The sequence below is a fragment of the Macaca thibetana genome, chromosome 6 (assembly GCF_024542745.1).
Source record: "Macaca thibetana thibetana isolate TM-01 chromosome 6, ASM2454274v1, whole genome shotgun sequence".
NCBI classification, from domain to species: domain Eukaryota; kingdom Metazoa; phylum Chordata; class Mammalia; order Primates; family Cercopithecidae; genus Macaca; species Macaca thibetana.
In genome coordinates this window covers 165,739,351-165,760,250 of record NC_065583.1, presented here as the reverse complement: position 1 = coordinate 165,760,250, position 20,900 = coordinate 165,739,351, and the positions used below count along the sequence as shown (strand labels likewise).

The following is a 20,900-nucleotide window of genomic DNA, read 5'->3' as shown; positions in this document are numbered from 1 at the left end:
GCCATGACTTCACCTCAATGCAATGTATTAGTGTAGCAGAACTGCACTTGCACCCCATGATTGTATCCCTATAAAAATAAAACAGTCCATGGTAGGCACAGACCACATTTTATTTATCCATTCATTCGTGGATGGACACTTGGGTTATTTCTGCCTTTCAGCTGCTGTAAATAATGTTGTAATAAACATTGGTGCATTAGTATCTGTTTTAGTCCCTGGGGTCCCTTTTCAAGCACCTGTTCCTGAAATGAGCAGAACCTCACAAGGTGAAGGGTGAGGGTAACCCTATAGCAAGTCATAGTGGGAGGCACGAAGCTCTGCTAATGGGCAGTAATTGGGGAGGAAGTCTGGTGTGAATTATTAAACACTCTTAAAGAAATACTGTTTGATCACTTTTGGGCGGACTCTGTGACTCCCTATTAATTTAACTAAAGTTCAGCACAGAAATGTCCTCTAGAAATTGGTCTTAGTTAATAGATAATGATTTGTAATTAGCACGTTGTGTGTAAATGAATGCTTTTAACGGCTTACACATAATTCTTCTCTCAAGTAAGTGAAACTCCCTCTTATATATGTCATTGATTTATACTAGTAATCGACCTGATCTTCAAAGAAGTGGTGAACTTCATCACAGCAGCTGTCTAGGATGTCCCACGTGTCTAGTTAGTGGTGGCTGAATGAATGAGGTTTCTGTCTACCTAGAGAAGTCCAAAAGTCCATAAGCATAAACCTTTGTTAGCCTGAGAGCTAATAAAGGATGAGAGGAACATTTGGAATGAATGTGCAACATCTGCAGTTAAATACTGCTAAGTCCAGGTCTACTGGACTGCGTTGCTAGGTTGGGGTGCCCTTTTCTATTCTTTGAAGAGCTCTGCTCGTGCTCTGCTGAACTCCACTCCAACCAACACAGGGCTGCTTTCCAACTGCAAGACATGCAAAGGCTCAGAATCTAGAAGTTTGGAAAAATGACACAGGGAGGGAGCTAGATTTGCTGTGTTTCTAGTTCAGCAGGGCACCCTATTCAACATTTAGCAAATTCTTTAATACTCCAGTAGTCATAAATATTTATGTGTGTTTGTGTCTGTCTACATCAATATCTATAATCTATCATCTGTCTGTTTTCCTATCCACCCACCAATCCATCCGTCCATACATCCCTCCAGCAAACTCCCATCTTATAGATAAGAAAACTTAAGCACAGAGAAGTTAAGAAACTTCTCCAAAATATTGTAGCTAGTGGTGGTGTGAGCTGGAACTGGAACATATGGCTGGCTGACTCTAAAACCCAGGTGTTCTATCAACCTAGCCCAGTCCCATCAGAGCCAAGGCGGCCAAACCTTGGAGGACAGGCCTCAAGGAGCTGACTCCAGGCTCTAAGATAAGAAAGAAAGTTGGTGGACAAAAGAGACCCAGAAGCAGTGTGTTTTCTGATGCATATTTCGGGGGCCAGGGGAGGCAGTGCAGGGGACAGGAATGTCTTCAGGGGGAGTCACTCACAAGGGTTATGGGTTTCCTCCAAAGTGGCTTCTGCTTTCATTTTTTTTTTCTTTTGCACAACCTTGTTCAAATTGCTTTGAGACTATTGTCATGTTCTCTCTGGTTGGTGAACATTTTGGAGCTGGGTATCAGCTTTTTGAGCCTCTTACCCCAGAGAATTAACTTCTTCCATTCATCTGCACTGTTCATAACCCACACCAATCACGTCTGAGGTTTGGTGCCCAGTCCCAAGAGTGTGTAGAAATGGATTGTCACAGGTGGCATGTGACACTGCTGCACCCGGAGAGACTGAATTTGCTCACCGGTCTTGTGGTATGGATGTCTGCTGGTGAAACACATCTGCGGTGGACGAATACTGGCTGCATTTTAAACTTTAAGAGAATATCTGACAGTGTTGAAAATCTGGCTGATGAAATGACCCCTCCCAAAGCCCTCCCCACATAAGAGCTAAAAATAAATGCATTAAAAATTGCACAGTTTGCATCAGCCAGATTTGGATGAGGGAAGTAGAATGATGCCCCAATACAGCAGTGGGGATTTCTGAATCTGGGTGTCTGTTATGGCCTAGAGAAGCCCAGCAACACACAAGCCGGAAGCTTTTGCCTTCTTTGCCTTAATGCTGCATCTTGTTTTGAAAGGGGCTAAGACCAGCAGCTCACTCCAGGGTCAATGTGCCCACACTCTCTGCACTCCGTTCCGTGGCTTCCGTTTCTACCAAGTTATCTTTGCTGAATTTTTTCCTCAACAGTAGAATGTTCACTCTAAATTATGAAGGACAGTGTCATGACACCTTCCAACTCTGTTAGCATAATGACAAAAGACTTATATGGATTTATTCCTTAACAAATTTGCCAGGAAACTGGATTTATTTTGAACACAAGGTGAACACTAGCCCAGTACTGATCTTCAAACTTTTCCATGTCTCAGAGTGTTCATAGAAAGACTCAGAGTGTTCACAGAAAATGAAGGAGGCCAGATACTAAGTATCAGTGGTTCTCAAAGCATGATCCCAAGACGAGCAGCATCAGCATCACCTGGGAACTTGTTAGAAATACAGATTACTGGGCCCCACTCCAGAGCTACTGAATCAGGGCCTCTGGGGATGGGTTCCAGCAATCTATGCTTTAACAACCCTTTGGGGAATTCTGGCTCATGCTCCAATTTGAGAACCACTGGCACAGAGGTGAAAAAATGGGACAGGAAGACAGAAGAACCAGGATGAGTGTTTGCCTCTTCCTGCCTGGGGGACTGAAGGAAACACGTATGCTCCTGGGATCTCCTCTTCCTCCTTTCTGCGGACAGTTACAACTGGGCTGCTCACGTGACAGTGGAACTAAGGACACCAGGAGGGAACCCAAGATTCTGGTTTTGTTATCATTTAAATATTGGTCATCAAAACAGCAAAGCTCTTTGTTTCTAGTTCCTGAACAAAAATCCTGTTGTCAGCTAGATAGATACCGTTCAATATGATATTTCTCTTTATAAGTATGGGGTGGACTGGTAGAAGCTCAAAAGGATTTTTGGAAAGTATGCATAGTTAAGACTTTTTTGTTTTTTTTCTTTGAGACAGGGTCTCACTTTGTCACCCAGGCTGGAGTGCAGTGGCACACTCATGGCTCATTGTAGCCTCCACCTTCCAGGTTCAAGCCATCCTCCTGCCTTAGCATCCCAGGTAGCTGGGACTATAGGCACACACCACCATGCCCAGCTAATTTTTGTATTTTTTGTAGACACATGGTTTTGCTATGTTGCCCAAGCTGGTCTTGAACTACTGAACTCAAGCGATCTGCCTGCCTCGGCCTCCCAAAATGCTAGGATTACAGGCATTAGCCACGACGCCCAGTCAGTGAAGTCTAAAGTGATGTCTGTAACCCGCTGACCTCAGACATTCAAACCAAAGATCACAAACTGTGTTTTATACCACTGAGGGTTTCTTCTAGGAGGCTTTAAGCTGAGAGTTCGCTGAAAATGTGCCTGAGTCCCAGGTAGTCACAGGAGCAGCACCTATGTGTGGCCATGTGTCTGCTGCAGGAGTCTCTTTCTCAGTTCTCACTATCCTTTGCCTTATCTTGGACATCCACTTGAAACTGATTTCCCTCCATGAATCGCTTCCCCATAAGCTCAGTCGCTGTCCAGTGTGAAGCCTGTGAGACCCGGCCGGTGACTGAGGCACCCGGGAGACAGGAACGCTCAGCAGAGGACAAGCTTCGATGCTGAAACTGACCAAACCCTGGAGCATCCCTCCTGGTGAACCTGTTGCAGGCGCGAAGTTCTGGGGTAACTTGTCACCAGGGAAGCTCCCGACATGGAAGCATTCCACCTAGAATGGTTGGCTACACCTCTATGGCCAGAGAATCCAAGTCAGGGATACTGTATATGAGTCCTCTCTAGGACTTCCAACCGGAAGAGAGTGAAAACGTGTCTTTTGAAGGGTTAGGATGGTTGCACTTTATTAAGTCCCCAAGAGAGAAAGCTGCAAGTCAAGACAAGGTTTATTCCTATAACTTAGTCCAAAATAAGTAAAATGCTTTCTTTCCTCCTCTCCAAGTTCATTGGAGTATCATTATGATCTCTTTGGAAATATTTTTTTTTGGGGGGGGAACCCTCTCTTCGTTGGACATTTAAAAATGTTGTTGGATGTTAGGCTAAGATAGAATGATCCAATCATTCATTTCCCTTGGCTGGTGCCTCACAGGGAATGATGGTGGTCCTGAGCTGTGAAGACAGGACGCAGCTCTGCCAGGGGCCTGCCTGCAATGCCTCGTTCCTGACGAGAGGGGTGGAGCTTGCTCTCCATTCAGGGTGGATTTTAGCAACATTTGCCTGAAGCTCAGCGGCCTCGGTGTTCCACTCTGAGACTGAGTCAAGCACATTCTGGGGACCTCTGGGAGAAAGGCTATGGCTAGGTTGTGTTCACACTCGCGGCAAGGATGCCATCTTAGCATATTAATTCTCATTTGCTTAAATGCTCAGGATATGCCTAGGTAAAAGAATGTGCCCCTTAGAGCCATTATGGACTGTCCCCTAAATCTAGATGGCAAGCAGTCTTTTGGAACCTACTGCGGCCACTCTGTGGGATGTCAAAGACCCCTGGCCATGTCAGGGCGTTTCTTCAATGCCAACTCCTGGGAGAGGAAGGCTGGTGCAGAGGGAGCTGGTTCTGGTGAGGAGCTTCTCTCTACCTGGGGGAACTTGAGATGAATCTTACATTCTTGGCGGCAAAATCATGGTCCTATTACAACCCGACAAGAATCGGTAATAACTGGCAATAGTCTGCTTACTGTACATCCAGAATTTCATAATATTTGCTGCAAGAGGCATGGTTGATTTCCATAAATGAAGTTGGCATTTCTAATACATTTTGTTTCTGTTTGCCTTTACGGAGGCAGGTTGGCAAGTGAACAGTTGGGGCCTCCCTGGTGACCTGGTGTCTACAACTCATGACCCTATTTATTTAGGCATTGGTTTCTTTGCTTTTAGCAAATACTAGAACTGAGAGTAGGCTGACTAGATGTTAGCAACACATCAAATAGGCCATGAGGGCCAAGTTGTTCACCAGGGGGGTCACAGACAACACCATATGTTTTCCAGAGTGCTGCACATGGAGTGGGCTGATGCGCACCGTGGGAAGGAGAGATGTATGAAGTTTCTGATCAACGAGGGAGAACAGAATGTGTCTTTTGGCTTTTATAGTTTCTGCAGAGTCAGAGAAAATGAACCTTCAATAAATGTTTGCTGAATAACACACACTCTCTCTTTCTCTCTCTCAGATTGGTTCCTTAAGAATCTACTGTTCAGATATATAGAGTAAAGGAACAGAACAGAGGCCTTAGAAATAACACTACACATCTACAACCATCTGATCTTTGACAAACCTGACACAAACAAGCAATGGGGAAAAGATTCCCTGTTTAATAAATGTTGTTGGGAAAACTGGCTAGCCATATGCAGAAAACTGAAACTGGACCCCTTTCTTACACCTTATACAAAAGTCAACTCAAGATATATCAAAGACTTAAACATAAAACCTAGGACCATAAAAAATCCTACAAGAAAACCTGGGCAATACCATTCAGGATGTAGGCATGGGCAAAGACTTCATGTATAAAACACCAAAAGCAATGGCAACAAAAGCCAATATTGACAAATGGGATTTAATTAAATTAAAGAGCTTCTGCATAGCAAAATAAACTATCATCACAGTGAACAGGCAACCTACACAATGGGAGAAAATTTTTGCAATCTATCCATCTGACAAAGGGCTAATATCCAGAATCTACAAAGAACTTTAACAAATTTACAAGAAAAAAACAAACAACCCCATCAAAAGCGGGCAAAGAATATGAACAGACACTTTTCAAAAGAAGGCATTTATGCAGCTAACAGATGTATGAATAAAGCTCATCATCACTGGTCATTAGAGAAATGCAAATCAAAACCACAGTGAGATACCATCTCACACCAGTTAGAATGTCAATCATTAAAAAGTCAGGAAACAACAGATGCTGGAGAGGATGTGGAAAAACAGGAACACTTTTACTCTGTTGGTGGGAGTATAAACTAGTTCAACCATTGTGGAAGACAGTGTGTCAATTCCTCAAGGATCTAGAACTAGAAATACCATTTGACCCAGCGATCCCATTACTGGGTATATACCCAAAGGGTTATTAAATCATTCTACTATAAAGACACATGTACGTGTATGTTTATTGCGGCACTATTCACAATAGCAAAGACTTGGAACCAACCCAAATGTCCATCAATGATAGACTGGATAAAGAAAATGTGGCACATATAAACCATGGAATACCATGCAGCCATAAAAAAGGATGAGGTCGTGTCCTTTGCAGGGACATGGATGAAGCTGAAAACCATGATTCTTAGGAAACTATCACAAGAATAGAAAACCAAACACCACATGTTCTCACTCATAAGTGGGAGTCGAACAGTGAGAACACATGGACATAGGGGAATATCACACACTGGAGCCTGTCTGGGGGTGGGGGGCTAGGGGAGGTCTAACATTAGGAGAAATACCTAATTTGGATGTCGGGTTGATGGGTGCAGCAAACCACCATGGCACGTGTATACCTATGTAACAAAACTGCATGTTCTGCACATGTATCCCAGAACTTAAAGTATAATAATAAAAATAAAACAATAACAATAATAAAAAGAATCTACTGTTCAGTGCTCCTCAAACCTGAATGTGCACACAAGGCCATCTAATTAGAATGCAACTGTGCTGTAGAAAATCTTGAACGGGTTAGGGTTAGGAGCCAGAGAAGAATCTCTCCTGTATTTCTAACAAGATTCCGGGTAACATTGACACTGCTGGTTCCCCAACTAGACTTTGAGTAGCAAGACACTACAATGCATTTAATGTATTGCAGAATAATAGAACTTATTTATGTATTCTGTCTTTTTCAAGTTCTCTACTGAATTTCCTGTGTCTCCTTTATTGGTAGTGATCATGTATAATGAATGCTTCCTTCCTAACGCATTTGCAGGGTTACAGGAGCTACTCGATCTCTGTCCAGTAATTCCTGTCCAGACAATTCCTATTTAGTAACAACATCCTACACTCGTCCATTTGGGGGTTTCTTTTAGTTTTGCACCATAGCAGAATACTTGCTTTCTGCATCAGATCAAGCACAAGGTTCAAAGGCCATTTGCAAATTTGAGGCTGTTCTGCCGAGTCCACCCCACACACACACACACACACACCCACCTCCATGCTGCAACAGGAGTGAGGAGGGCCTCAGGGGACACTGCCTCCTCTTTCAGTTCTTTATGTTAGTTGGATGAAATGTATGTTTAAAATTTCAGGTTATTTCACGAGTCACATTGAAAAAGAAATACAAACGTGGTGCATTTCCTTTACCTGGTTGTGTTTGATGTCTTCGGCGGGCGCACCATATGAATTCCTATACAAAGTTGAAATTCCAGTGTTTTGAGCTAAAATTAAAAGGAAAACAAAAGTTTAGCGAAGAAAACAACATCACAAATGAGGAATAGTGGTTACTGGAGCAAGTTCTTGCCCTAACAAAGCTTGTTTTCTTGGGGACCAATCCAAGTAGAAGATATTCTTTGGCCCTGAACACTTCATTTTACATACAGATATTAAAAAAGGAGAACAGTTATTCTAGAAAATCCCCATAGCATGTCAGCAGCTTGCAATAACGCTCACATCGCAGACAGGGTCAGGGCAGGTGCTGCAAACAGATGGTCATTTTGTAAGTTTTATGGCCTTCTTTTCTGGTGAAAACTGGCGGGTAATAAAGGCTTGTCACCTGCACTGAAGCATGCAGGAGTCTGTATTAGCAGCTTAGCTTTTAGCCGGAGAGTGACAAGAATAAAATTTCTAATTTGAGCTCACAGAAGTGCTTGATCATCTTTCAGACAGTTCATTTCTTACTGGCCCAAAAGATGGGCAGGGAGCATCGCTGCATGTCCCCCACCCATCTGGAAGCCTGCGGCTTTGGAATCAAACTAGATGCAGAGGGAGGATCCCGCTCTGTTGTCTGGCTTGCCTGTGGTCTAGATGAAAGAGATGAAGGTCTCCTCTAGTTGCTAGCAGCTTCTGAAGGCCCAGAGAGGGGGCCTGTTAGCCCACTTCCTTATGGGAAACCCTTGAAGCTCAAGCCATCCACTCAGACGAAGGGCACAGGCCACCACTCCCTTCACAGCTGCTGAAGGGTCATGGTTCAAGAAATCTTTGGTAGAATGACCATATCACCTAGCAATCCCATTGCTGGGTGTATATTCCAAAGAAAGGAAATCAGTATACCAAAGGATATCTGTACTCCCATGTTTATTGCAGCACTGTTCACAATAGCCTAGATGTCGAAGTAACCCAAGTGTCCACCAACAGATGAATGGGTAAAGAAAAGGTGGTATATGTATACAACAGTGTTTGGCCATAAAAAGAATGAAATCCTGTCACTTGCAGCAACACGGATGGAATTGGAGGTGATTCATGTTAAGTGAAACAAGCCAGGCACAGAAAGACAAATATCATATGTTCTTGCGCATATGTGGAAGCTAAAAAAAAATGATCTCATGAAGATGGACAGTAGAATCATGGTTACCAGAGACTCAGAAGCGGAGTTGGGATAGAGGAATAAGAGGGGATGGTTAATGGGTAAAAAAATAGTTAGAAAAGATCTAGTGTTTCATAGCACAATGGGGCAACCATAATTCACAATAATTCACTGTATATTTCAGAACAACTAGAATAATGGGATTGGAATGTTCCTAATATAAATAATAAATGTTTAAGGTGATGGTATCTTAATTATCCTTATTTGATTATTATACGCTGTATGAAAATCATGATACTTGTATGAAAAAATCACATGTACCCCTTAAGTACAACTATTATGTATTCATAAATTTTTTTAAAAAAAAGCTTTGGAAAATGCTGTCTGTCTAGTGTCAGTGGGGTATAAAACACTCTAAAACTAGGAAGGGGTTGTTTGCTTCCAGTATTTCGGGGATAATGAAGTAGGATCACTCCACCTATAGGCCACAAGAGAAAGGTCAGTATAGCCTTTCAAGGTCTAAGTTCACTCCACCCATGATTTTTTACCTAAGAGTTCATTACAGCTGTGCAATAAAATTCCTCCTGGAGAGTTCGGCTTAGAAAGTGAGGGCCAAGAGCCCATTTTTCCATTTTAAAGACCATTCTGCTATCCTCTCTGTGGAATGCGTGTCACTCCGGTCTCTGTATTACGGTGCAAACCACCGTCTCTCTCTGGACCACTGCTACCGAATCCTCCTTGAAGACCCAACTTCCACTCTGCCCAGCCCGATTCCTCCATCCATCCTGTTACCAACAGCCAGAATGCTGTCTTTGTAACCCCAGTTGGGGTCTGTCTCTTTCTCTGCTTGGAACGCTCCAATGCTCTTCACCCCGAGATGGCTCTCTCTGCTACGGCCATGAGGCCCTGCAAGGTTTGCTTCCTGCCTAACCTCCCAATCGTTTCTCCCTCCTCTCCTCCTGTTAAAGGAGCCCCAGCTTTGCTGACCCTCCTTCCTCAGAGCGGGGAAAACTTGTTTAGCTTCAGCTGGGTTGTCCTTGCTGATCTTTCTCCCTGGAACTTGCTTCCCTCAGACTTTCAATGTCTCCTCCTCCCACGTCAAGTGAAGTAACCCCTGCCGCCTGCACCCCCATCTCATTACCCTGTTCAGTTTCTTCTTCCTACTCAACACAGTGCAGTACCATCTTGCTGGGAACTTGTTCTATTGTTTACCTTATGTACTGTCTGCCTTCCTCTTCCAGAGCAGAAGGCCCATGAGACAGAAACAGTCCGTCCTGCTGCTACCTCTGTATGTATCCTCAGAGCCTGGCACAGCGCCTGGCCTCAGTGGACACCCATAGAGTAAGTGCCCCATTTGCTGAATGAATAAATGAGTAAACCTTAGATAAATCTGCCTTCAGAGCTGTAATTTGCTATAGAAAATGTCACTTCAGGGATAAGGTGAAATTTTGTTTTTTTTCTGTTGCTTAGAATGAAATGCACATATTTTTTAGAACATTTGCAATATTGTAGTCTTGGCCTCCCTCCCTGCTGTGAAATCATAAACAGATTTAAGATTCCTCTTATCAGAGGAATCTTAAAAGCATGAGGCAGAGTTTGTGGCTTCTGAGTCTAGGATGTTAATACTGGAAGTTCTTTCCCTTCACCCATTAAACAAGACCATAGCTGAGACTGAACTACCTTTATGGACGCCTGAGGCAGAGGAATTCACAGAGGCTCCACCCTCATATGGCCCAGCTAATAGTGGATCCACAGAAGGATGCCTTTCTATTTTTCTATCAGCCCTCAAATACCCAATTTCCAACTGAATCAACAACCTGAAAACTAGAATGACTTTCAAAGGCCTAAGAGGCCGGGTGTGGTGGCTCACGCCTGTAATCCCAGCAGTTTGAGAGGCTGACGGGGGAAGATCACTTGATGTCAGGAGTTCAAGACCAGCCTGGCCAACATGGTGAAACCCTGTCTCTACTAAAAATACAAAAATTAGCCAGGCATGGTGGCAGGCACCTGTAATCCCAGCTACTTGAAACGCTGGCGCAGGAGAATTGCTTGAACTCGTGAGGTGGAGGTTATAGTGAGCTGAGATTGCGCCACTGCACTCCAGCCTGGGCGACAGAGCGAAACTCTGTCTCAAAAATAAATGAATAAATATAAATAAAAGGCATAAGAAAGACACTGGCAAAAACAAACAGACCATTGGATGAAAGGGTATGTGGGAAGCTCAGACAGGAGGGAAAAACCTCCAGGTGAATTTAAAGGTCAGGTAGTGGAGCTGCGGGGTTGATGCAGCCCTTTCTTGAGATGAACTGAACACGTGAGGTTCCCAGGCATCCAGGGCTGCAAGAACTCGCTGCTGAAGCCGGCATGCCTGAATGAACAGCCGACTGGATTTCTCAGGGCTCCCCAGTGGCAGAGAAACACTTAGGAGAGAAGAATTTCAAGAGGCTTCATCCAAGCTAGAAAATGAATCCACAAAAGGAGGGTGGGGGAAGCCTGGAATAAACACCTAGATGGATCTGAACTTCTAAGAGCTCAGAAGAAGAGATGACAGCTCCATCAAAGAGATATTTCCACTTCCAGCCCTCATAGGCTGCATTTTGAGGGTGAAGCTTCCCTTGTTTTCATATCAGAAGGAACGTTTTCTTGGCAGGGAATGAAACAAGGAAGATGGCAGTTTTTCAGGTTATCTTTCAATGCACGGAACTTTCGGTGTCCCGTGGATTTGTTCTTGAACAAGAAAAAGCATTGCTTTTGATGTGGAGGCCATGAGAAATCTGATTTTGCAAGTAAACCCTGGAATGATGGGCATTTGCTAACATCCTGCAGGGTGGGGGTTGGAAACTCAATCTCCCCATCTCTATGTGAAAGACTGGCTTCCACCCGGCTTGGCTGGGGACTTACTGATATCACTATTGAAAGTGGAAAACCACCACTATCCTCATTTCTGCTATCCCACCGTCACCTCCATCACCCTCACTACCACCACCACCACCATCATTGTTGTGATAATAACCGGCATTTACACAACACTCATTGGCTTTAGAGGAATTTCCCTATATATACATATTATTCAATAAAGATCTCAATGTTCTTTCTGGCTTGCTACATGATTGATAGTGTACTCCTGAATTGCATTTTTAAGTAAGTTAGAGCAAAGCTGTTTCAGCCTCTAAATAAGTTTGAAGAATTACATATACTGAAATTGTCAAGATCCCTGCCATTTTCTAAGAAGATTAAATCTCAGAAACATAGTAAATTTTAGGCTTCATTTTATTTTGAGTCCAGGGCACAATCATGTGCCATTGGAACTGTTTTGACATAAACACGCACACCCACACCCACACCCACACCTGAAGTCCTTTTGAATGATTCTCTTGGGCAAGAGAGTTAAAGAGAAACACTAAACTTAATAATAATGCAGTCGATATCACAACGATTCTTTAATCTCAGTGTATCATGCCAGACAGCTGGTGGTGTGGGTACCCAGGGCAATGCTAACTGCACATGGAATTTGGAGTCACGACTAGTTCAGCATAATCAGTACAAATTGGATCCTCTGCCGAATGTCTAGACTCCAGGGACTCAGAATTCAGATTCACAGCTTTCTTGGTTCCTGTTCATCTATGCGGCACCATGTAAGGGGGGGAAGAAGTGACTGTGAATAATAACCTGGAGTCCATGTAATGAGTTAAGTTTTCCCATTCAGGAAACATCTCAGGAGCAGCACTGAGGTGTTCCCTTGTAGGGTCTGCACATGGAGGCAGAATGTGGTCCTGGGGGCAGGGATAAGAAACATCTGTTTATTATACTTTTCTTCATGCAGCTGAGCAGAGTTAACATGGAAAACACTGCCACTGGGGTAAATGCATTTGCTATTAGGAAAATTTATCTTCGCTGTCCTGGTTTGGAAGGCATTTTAATAAATCATCCAATTTGTCTGCTCTGCTTCCCTGCCAGTCTACACCAAAACACTACTGGAGAACTGCCTCCTGCTCTTCACATTCCTCTCCTAAGAGGGTCTCGGTGTATGCACGGCACCTTTTGCGCCCGGCTTTATGAATGATCTAACCTGGCCTTGTTCTATTAAAGGCTCTTCTTCATAGCCTATTTTCAGCAGGGACCCATCTCCACGCCCATATGGTAAAGAGGGTGTGGGGTCCCCGTTGAAAGGTCCTCGGGGTTCCAGCGACTCTGCTTTTAAGGTATAACTCCCTCTACAGCCAGAGCCCACGTAGTGCTTCTTGGAGGAGGGCCATCCAGGGAGACGGTGAAGTATGGAGAGTTCGGAGGGGGCTGTGAGTGCCTCAAAAGAGGCATATACAGAGTGTACAATGTGTACAGAATATACAGTGATTTAAGGGTAAGCCCTGTTATCAGATGGGCTGGGCACAGCACGGTGGAGGGGGCAGAGACGGGCACTCATTGTACCAATTCTGGCCTCCATAGAGTCTTGGCTGATGAGAAAGGAAGGCAATGGGTGTGACTGAGATAGTGAGGGATGATGAGTGTGAAAGATGAATGCCTCCCCAGAGAATCTGCAGTCATCAGCTCTAAGGAAGCTTCTTGTGGGTAAGAGGTTGTATCATGGCAAGAAGGGAAAATATCTCAACAGTAGTTTCATGGGGTTCCCCTTAAATCCTCTCCTGCCCTTCCTCCTTCCGTCCCCGCCCTCCGCTCCCCCCACCCCCTCCCCTCCCCTCCCCTTTCCTTCCACCTTCTTTTCAGTTCCCTCCATTCCTAACGCACAGGGCCTGTCTACACTGCCTCCACCGAGTCCCCTCCCCAATGGGTGATGTCAATGAGGAAGAAATATATGGGACTCTTCTCTCTAATTTGAAAGAACATTATGAGCTGGGCAAACCAGAGGAAAGGACTGAGAAAAAGCACGGGTAGAAAACATTTTCTCTTAGTTATGCTTCTAATCTTAGTACCAATTCTTGGGAATCATCATTATCAAGCTCTCAAGTGACCAGACAGCTGCTAAGTCCTGCTGAGCAGCCGGGCGCTGCCAGCCCCATGAAGCCTGAAGCCCCATCTTTCTGCCCTGTTGCAGGTCAAGCCACCGAGTCCCAGGAGGGGGCGCGCGAGGGCCGCTCACCTGTCATGGCGTCTTTCCTGGAAGTGTGTTCGCCTTTAGCTCCGTGGTAGGTGGCGTTGCCGCCGGTGCACTCGTAGTCTGTTTTCCTTTCTTTGAGGCTGATCATTTCCCGAGGTGAAGCTGGGGCACTTGCTACATAAAGAAATCAAAAGGGTGACTTTCTGCGTCTCATTCCACAGCGTGTGTGTACCTTCCACACAGTCAGGGTCCTCCCTGTGCATCGTCCCGCATCTCTCAATGCCTACGTGAGGACCTCATGGGTTTTCTTTTTAATTTTTATGTTTTGGCAGTTTTGGCTCTTGTCCCTACCCCATTCCTTCAACTGTGACAACTGGAGCTTTATAGTTAGGGGACACAGGACTTGGAGGCTGGCAACTGGGGACCACATCCTGGGGCCATCTTCCTCAGAGAGACAGATGATGAAGGGGACATGACCTGCCCAAGGTGTGTGGGGCAGTTTAGCAATGAGACTGCTCTTGGTTTCTTCCTTTCTCTTCTCTTTTCCTTCCCTTTCCTTCCCACGCTCCCTTCCTTAATTAGATGTCTTTCAGAAGATCTATTACTGATATTGACTAATCCTTGATTAAAATAAATGCAGTTTTACTTAAACACTGAGTCACCTAGAAATTGCCTTTAAAAAAGTCAGAGGAAACAGCTCTCTATGTAGGATGATTTGTGGGGCAGAAATAACCAAGCCCACAAAGACCTTCTTTGTCTGTGGCTGGGGTGGGCTGGGGAGGGGCATGGAGGCAGCTGTAGTTCCTGCTAGGGCATTCTTGCTCCAGCTCTTTGCATAAACACCCCAATAATCTCTGAGGCCTTCCTTACACCTCGGCCACTCACTGCCTGTCCTACTGGGAGGCTGAGCCCTGCCGTTCCTCTTGCACCAATTTCTAAAGTGCTGGGTTGTAACTGGAGCATCCTGCTGGGAGTCCTTAACAAACTGTACTAGAAGAGAGGAAAAGCTGAACTCAGAGGCAAGGAAGTCAATAAAAGGAGGTTGAATTTTCATGAGTGATTGAATGGATTGGCAGCAACTCAACCTTCCTGCCAGTGCAGAGGGGCACTGGGAGAGGTGGGGAGGAGCCGTGCATCTGGGTGAGGGGGCAGCTGGTCGCGCACCCCACCCTGTGGGCATCTGCAGCTGTGTCCGGCTCCACAGGAGCTCAGGTGCCATGTCCTTCTGTCAGGAAGCTCTCTCCAGCTCCTGTAGCTGAGGGCAGTGCTTCAGAGCCTTGTTTACCCTCAACACTCACTTGAGAATTTATGGATGCCCAGAGCCCATCCTGGACCTTTTGAGTCTGAATTTTCAGTGACAGGCTTCAGAATCCATATTTACCGAGCCTACCTGATGACTATTAAGGCTAGGAATCCCTAGAGCACTCTGATTTTTAGGATAAACCCCTTTTTCCTTTGCTAGTCTCAAAGCGCCTCTCCAGCCAAACCTCAGTTTACCTTCCAGTTTATCATTCACACCCTCTGTAGGGTCCCTTTGCTCCCTGGGTCTGTGGTCCCCCTAAGGTATCTCTCATGTCACTGTCTGAGTCATGTGATTCAGTTTGTCACCCTTAGTGTCTTCTATGTACAAATTACTGTGCTAGCCACTGTGTGAGGCGGACACACAGATCATGTGGCTCTTCCCGAACTTGTGCAGCTCTCAATCGAGTGAGGAAATGGATGTCCAAGTAAACTAGAATGAGATGCAGAAGTGCCCAACAGACATCACAACCAAGTGCTGGGAAGGTAAACGCAGCGGGTTGTGGCCACCCTCTCAAACCTATCAAAATAAAATCATGCCTCAATGCTCAGCTCTTGAAGTCCTCAGGGGTTTTGGATCCTGGATGCCTATTAGAATTCATTACCTGGAATCCTTTAAAAAATACCGAGGCTTGAACCCCAACCGATGCTGGCTGGCCAGAAGCCCTGGGTACAAACCCAGTGGCAGACAGGGAAGAAAACTACGCAGCTTGGACAGCTGCAGCACCCTCATCACTTATAGGACAAGACTAGAGCTGCAATGACTTGATCAAGGACTGATCCATGGTGACCCTGTGCAGGTGCAGAGAATGCCCAGACTCTGATGTGAGGGAAGAGAGGCCCCAGGGGAGAAGACTGACAAAGGCTGGGACATGGGCCATCTCCGTCCCGAATGTGAATCTGGGGAGATTTGAGGGGCAGCCATTGTGTCTTATGAAGATTGGGTTCTGTTGCTTGGAGAGGGGAACCTCTGCAAGAACAACTGAGTCCTTAGCAAGCCCTGTCACTCAACTGGGCTCTGCATCCAGTTCCTGCCTGCTCGCTGGTGCCTCGCTCACCTCTTCCACCTGCTGCTCCCTTCTCTTCTGTTCACCATCTTTTTCTTCCAGGAAAATCTCTCTTCCTGCCTTTGCCCTTTTGCCTCTGGGTCTTCCCTAATAAAGGTTAGCCTTTTATGAATTACTGCCACACAATCACAAAGGGACAATATTTTAAAGGCTGTTGACCAAAGCTTTTAAAATTAGAATCTAATATTGCCCAGATGGTGGTGTTTATTAAACTACATCAAGTGTGTAATTATCTCCTGAGACCTCACACGCAGCAGTCCTTCAAGTCTCCGGTAAATCAAGATTAAGTTCTGGGAAAAATCAAATCACGCAAACAAGTGTTTATTAGGTGTCTGGATGTGCTTTGCCTAGGAAATCCTGAGGCAGCGCACTGGCTGCATGGCTGGGTGAACACAGCCCTGCCTGCTTGCCAGAAAGGGCTACTTCTCTCTCCCAGCCCTTGCCGATCCATCATGTTGTTTCATTCTCATAACACTGATTGGCTCACTGTAATTCTTAATAATTAGAGCTTTCCAAAAGACACGGTCCATATGCTTCCCACACTCCATGTACTTTATCTTTTTCAGCCTGCTGGAATTATGGAAATAAGAGGCCTAAGAGGCCACCTCCGTGCTTCTGAGATGGGTGGACGTTTCCACAGGTACAGGTGGTTCCTGATCATCACCAAGGGTTGGACTAAATGTGATAAGCAATGACAGTACACTAAAGGGACCAGCTTTCACAGGGCTGGGAGCGGGCCATTTATTTCAGTCAGATATTGGCCATTCATTTCTCATCATGTTGACAGTACAGTCTGGTATGGAGTTATGCAACCATCATTCTTGGGGGTAGGAAGACCACTTTGCTGGGCAATGCTCTCCACCAGGTCCTCCCAGGTGCCATTTCAGTGAACAGAATTTCCTTAGCAGGAACAGGGCAAAGAAGAGTAGGAAGAAAGCTTTCATAAATTAAAGCCTACATCGCTGTGTCTGTGTGGGTGCATATAACTTGTTATCCATCTTTCATTCTCAGAACAAAATCAAAATGCAGAAATCAAAATAAAAGTTTTAAAAACTTAAACTGTGAGGAAAACAGCAAATTTATGCCATTTATATTACTAAATGGTGTGTTCACATTTGCCTGTCATATTTCCTCTGATTTTTGGCATTCCTTAACGTGAATTAAAAACGGTATAAAATAAAGTATTTTTGTAAATAAAAGAAGTTCAAATTTTAAGCAATAGGAATGTGACCAAATTAGAAAAAATAAATGGAATGACTTAGAAGCTATAGTTGGCTATGATAAGAATGTGTTATTATTAACAATAAACCATGGCATCTGCTGGTTTACTGTTAATAAAAAAAAGCTAATTAGATATGGAAGAGTTATGAAACCATCAGTGATATGTGTCAAATGTATATCACACTGAAGGAAGAAAGCACATTTGGTCTCCTCTACTTTTTATCCCAATTATGACAAAATGCAACTCAAACTATTTTTATTTTATTTTATTTATTTATTTCTTTTTGAGATGGAGTCTCACTCTGTCACCCAGGCTGGGATGCAGTGGCGTGATCTCGGCTCACTGCAACCTCGGCCTCCTGGGTTCAAGTGATTCTCCTGCCTCAGCCTCCCAAGTAGCTGGGATTACAGGTGGGCGCCACCACTCCTGGCTAATTTTTGTATTTTTAGTAGAGATGGGGTTTTGCCACATTGCCCAGGATGGTTTCGAACTCCTGAGCTCAGGCAGTCCGCCCACCTCGGCCTCCCAATGTGCTGGGATTACAGGCATGAGCCACCGTGCCCGGCCAACTCAAACTATTTTAAGTTGGAAAAATTGTCCACGGAAACCCCTGATTTGCAGACACATGACAGTTTTCTTTATACTCGTTCCTCATGAATTCAGGTCCATTACATGCATGTCATGCATAGGAACCTGTTAGAGAAGGAGATTTGCTCTGAGTCTGTGTATACAAAACACAGAGTGGCCACCACAGTACAAAGAACAGATTCATTTCCTACTTCTAGCAAAAGTCTGAATGGAAGGCTCTCCTCTGTGTAGGGGCTGGCCCTGGGACTGGGAAGGAGGGTCTTTGCTCAAAGAGAAATAAAGCCTGGCTGGCTAGTGTGGCAGCCTCTTACCTGAGCGGTTGTTGGGAGACACGCGCACAGGGGAGATGGAGGGCGTGCGGGAGGAGGAGTAGGGCCTTTGCCGGTCCCTCTCGATGGTTGAAGACGAGGCTACAAAGTGGTATTGTGACCATCCATCCTGCAAAACACAGCACACTCCTGTTAGATGGGCAAGACAGAGTGATTCTTTACCTCCAGACATTTTTAAGTGCCAAGTATCTGGATTTGCATAATATTTCTATACTGTGTCAAAAGAGGTTCTTGAAGCTCTGCGCCCTCATCGAGGCGAACAGAGCCAAATATGAATGAAGACACACCTCCTTCCCTCCAGCCAGCCTGGCGGGTAGGGCCTGCTTTCCTTCATGAATGTTGAATAAATGGTTTCTTTAGAAACCTGCTCTGGTCGGAAGCTTTTACTTCGATGAAAATACGATGCTCAGAATGTTAGGGGACCTGGAAAGTGTCTATTTTTTGCCTACCTGGTTCCAGCTCTGCCTGGCTCCCTCTTCCACTGCCTCAATATTTTCCACAAGGGTTTACCCCTTTGCTCCCAGGACCTATCTGTTGGCAACCAGAATCCAGGGCAGCGTCCTCCCTTCCCGTTTACCTCCCTGTGTCCTTTCCAGCCCAAAATGCCCCACCCTGCCTGTCTCCAAGCTGGTTTGCTCCAGGAATGATATTTTTCAAAATAGAGCATATTCAAAATGCATCCTACCAAGCCTCCATTAGGCTTCCGATATCTAGTTAATATACAGAAAGCATCTATACTATTTTTCCTTATAAAAACCACATAAATATATCACAGATTATTTTGTGAATTTACAAAGCATAAAGAAGAAAATAAAAATAGCCGGTAATTCCACTCTCTCCACCTGAGAGAACTCCTGTTAACATGTCATGGGATTTCCTTCCAGTCTTTTTTTCTTTTTTAAATAGATTTTATTTTTCTCCAAGTAACATGTTAAATAGTACTAACATTATAGCAAAGAAAAGCAGTCACCTGCTCCACCCCCAAATCCTCCTTTATAGAGGCCATTGCTTTCAATTCTTTTAGATATTTTATTTTTTTCCCTGATAACATTTAGACTTTTAGGGGGCTCAATGCTTTGTTCTCTTGGGATTGTTCAGAGAATCTTGCCACACAGTTAGCACCTAGTAAGTAAGCTGGGAAGTATCTTTTAAAATCACGCACCTCTCATTCTGGCTTTATCCTATCAGTCAAGTAGAACAGGAATAATGAGAATTAGATACACAAAGATTAGTCTTGGTGTATCTAATAAGAATTAGACATGAAAGTGGAAATGAGTATGCATTTTGTTTTCTATTAACTCACCTATTTATGTTTTCAATGATTTTTGATAGAGTTTTGAGCCCCTTAAAAGTCTAAATATTATCAGAATAAAAAGTTAAAGAATGGAAAACAAGTGCCAATGTAAAGTGGGAACTGGGGGGAGGGGGGCGGGGACAGTGCCTGCTTTCCTTTGCTATAATGTCAGTAATATTGGATGTATTACTCTAATGGAAATGAAACCAAACTAATGGATACTATAATCTGCATTCCACAGGAGGAATCTGAGCCTTCGAAAGTCAAACAATACAGAAGTTACAAAAAATATATTCATACTAACATGTGGCATTCTAACAAGGGCTTGGAAGGAAAAACCAAGCAGGATTGGGGGATAGAGGAACAGGGGCGGGGATAGAGGAGAGGGGTGAAGGGGGATGGAGGAGCAGGGTCGGGGATGGAGGAGCGGGTCAGGGAAGGAAGAGCAGGGTCGGGGATGGAGGAAGGGAGGCAGGGATGGAGGAAGGGAGCAGGGATGGAGGGGGGAAGGAGGAAGGGGGCCAGGAAGGAAGAAGCGGGGCGGGGATGGAGAGGCGGGGGACGGGGATGGAGGAGCGGGGTGGGGATGGAGGAGCAGGGTGGGGATGGAGGAGCGGGGGTGGGGATGGAGGAGCGGGGCGGGGATGGAGGCGTGATGTGGGGATAGAGTGGGTGGGGATAGAAAAGTAGGGGTGAGGATGCTGGCATCTCTCTTTTGTGGAGTGGGGTCAGGGAGGTGCTGTCGGGAACCTTAACATTGCAGCAGGACCTGGAGATGACAATTGAACCAGACCCTGGGGACACAGATCTGGGCTTCCCAGCCAAGCGAAGAACAGATGTGAAGGCCCTGAGTGGGAACAGCTTTGCTGGTGTGAGAACAGGCTCCTGGGACTGAAGAGGAGTGAGCAGTGGGACAGGAGGACAGGAAAGCTCTGGGTGTCCAGGACAGGTTGGGGAGGAGTAGCCACAGCAAAGCCACTTGGGAGAGCTGCTGGACAGAGGAGAGATGGTCCAGGCTTGGAGGGTGCTGGTGGTGGGAAGCGTGCAGATCTGGTATCCACACTGGAGGGTTTGCTAGTGGCATGGCTATTGGTGTGGGAAAGAGGAATCAATGCTTCTGGTGTGAACCACAGTGGCCTGAGGTACCCTTCACTGAGCCAGGAACAATAGGAGGGAGGGAAGTAGCTTTAGGGAGTGGAACCAGGACTGCCTCATGGGGATGTATATGGTTACCAAAGAGGGACAGAGAACGAAGCAGGATCTGCAAACTGGGATCTCAGGGCTGGAGGCAGAATTTTGGACGTCAGCATATAGATATTACTTAAAGCAAAGAGAATGGATACAAATCTATAAGCGAATGCAAATAAAGAAAAGCAGAAGGCAGACTGAGTGAGCCTGGGGACATTCCAATATTTAGAGGGCGCAAAGAGTAGGGGAAGCTTCCAAGGAGACCAAGAAGGAACCCAGGGAACCACAGGGAGCATCAGGAGGGTGTGACTGTGGCG

At 45.2% G+C, this 20,900-nt stretch overlaps 2 protein-coding genes across 7 annotated transcripts in view; both read right to left on the bottom strand.

Annotated features, from left to right (window-relative positions):
* CTNND2 (catenin delta 2) overlaps positions 1-20,900 on the bottom strand; it is a 935,738-nt gene that overhangs the window by 1,442 nt on the left and 913,396 nt on the right. For all 4 annotated transcript variants that reach the window (XM_050794061.1, XM_050794059.1, XM_050794060.1 and 1 more), the window contains 3 exons: positions 18,084-18,210; positions 13,639-13,770; positions 7,382-7,455 (listed from right to left, as the gene is read on the bottom strand). In XM_050794061.1, coding sequence (XP_050650018.1) covers positions 7,382-7,455; positions 13,639-13,770; positions 18,084-18,210 — 333 coding nt within the window. The remainder of the gene's footprint in view (positions 1-7,381; positions 7,456-13,638; positions 13,771-18,083; positions 18,211-20,900) is intronic.
* DAP (death associated protein) overlaps positions 1-20,900 on the bottom strand; it is an 840,643-nt gene that overhangs the window by 297,678 nt on the left and 522,065 nt on the right. The window lies entirely within an intron of this gene.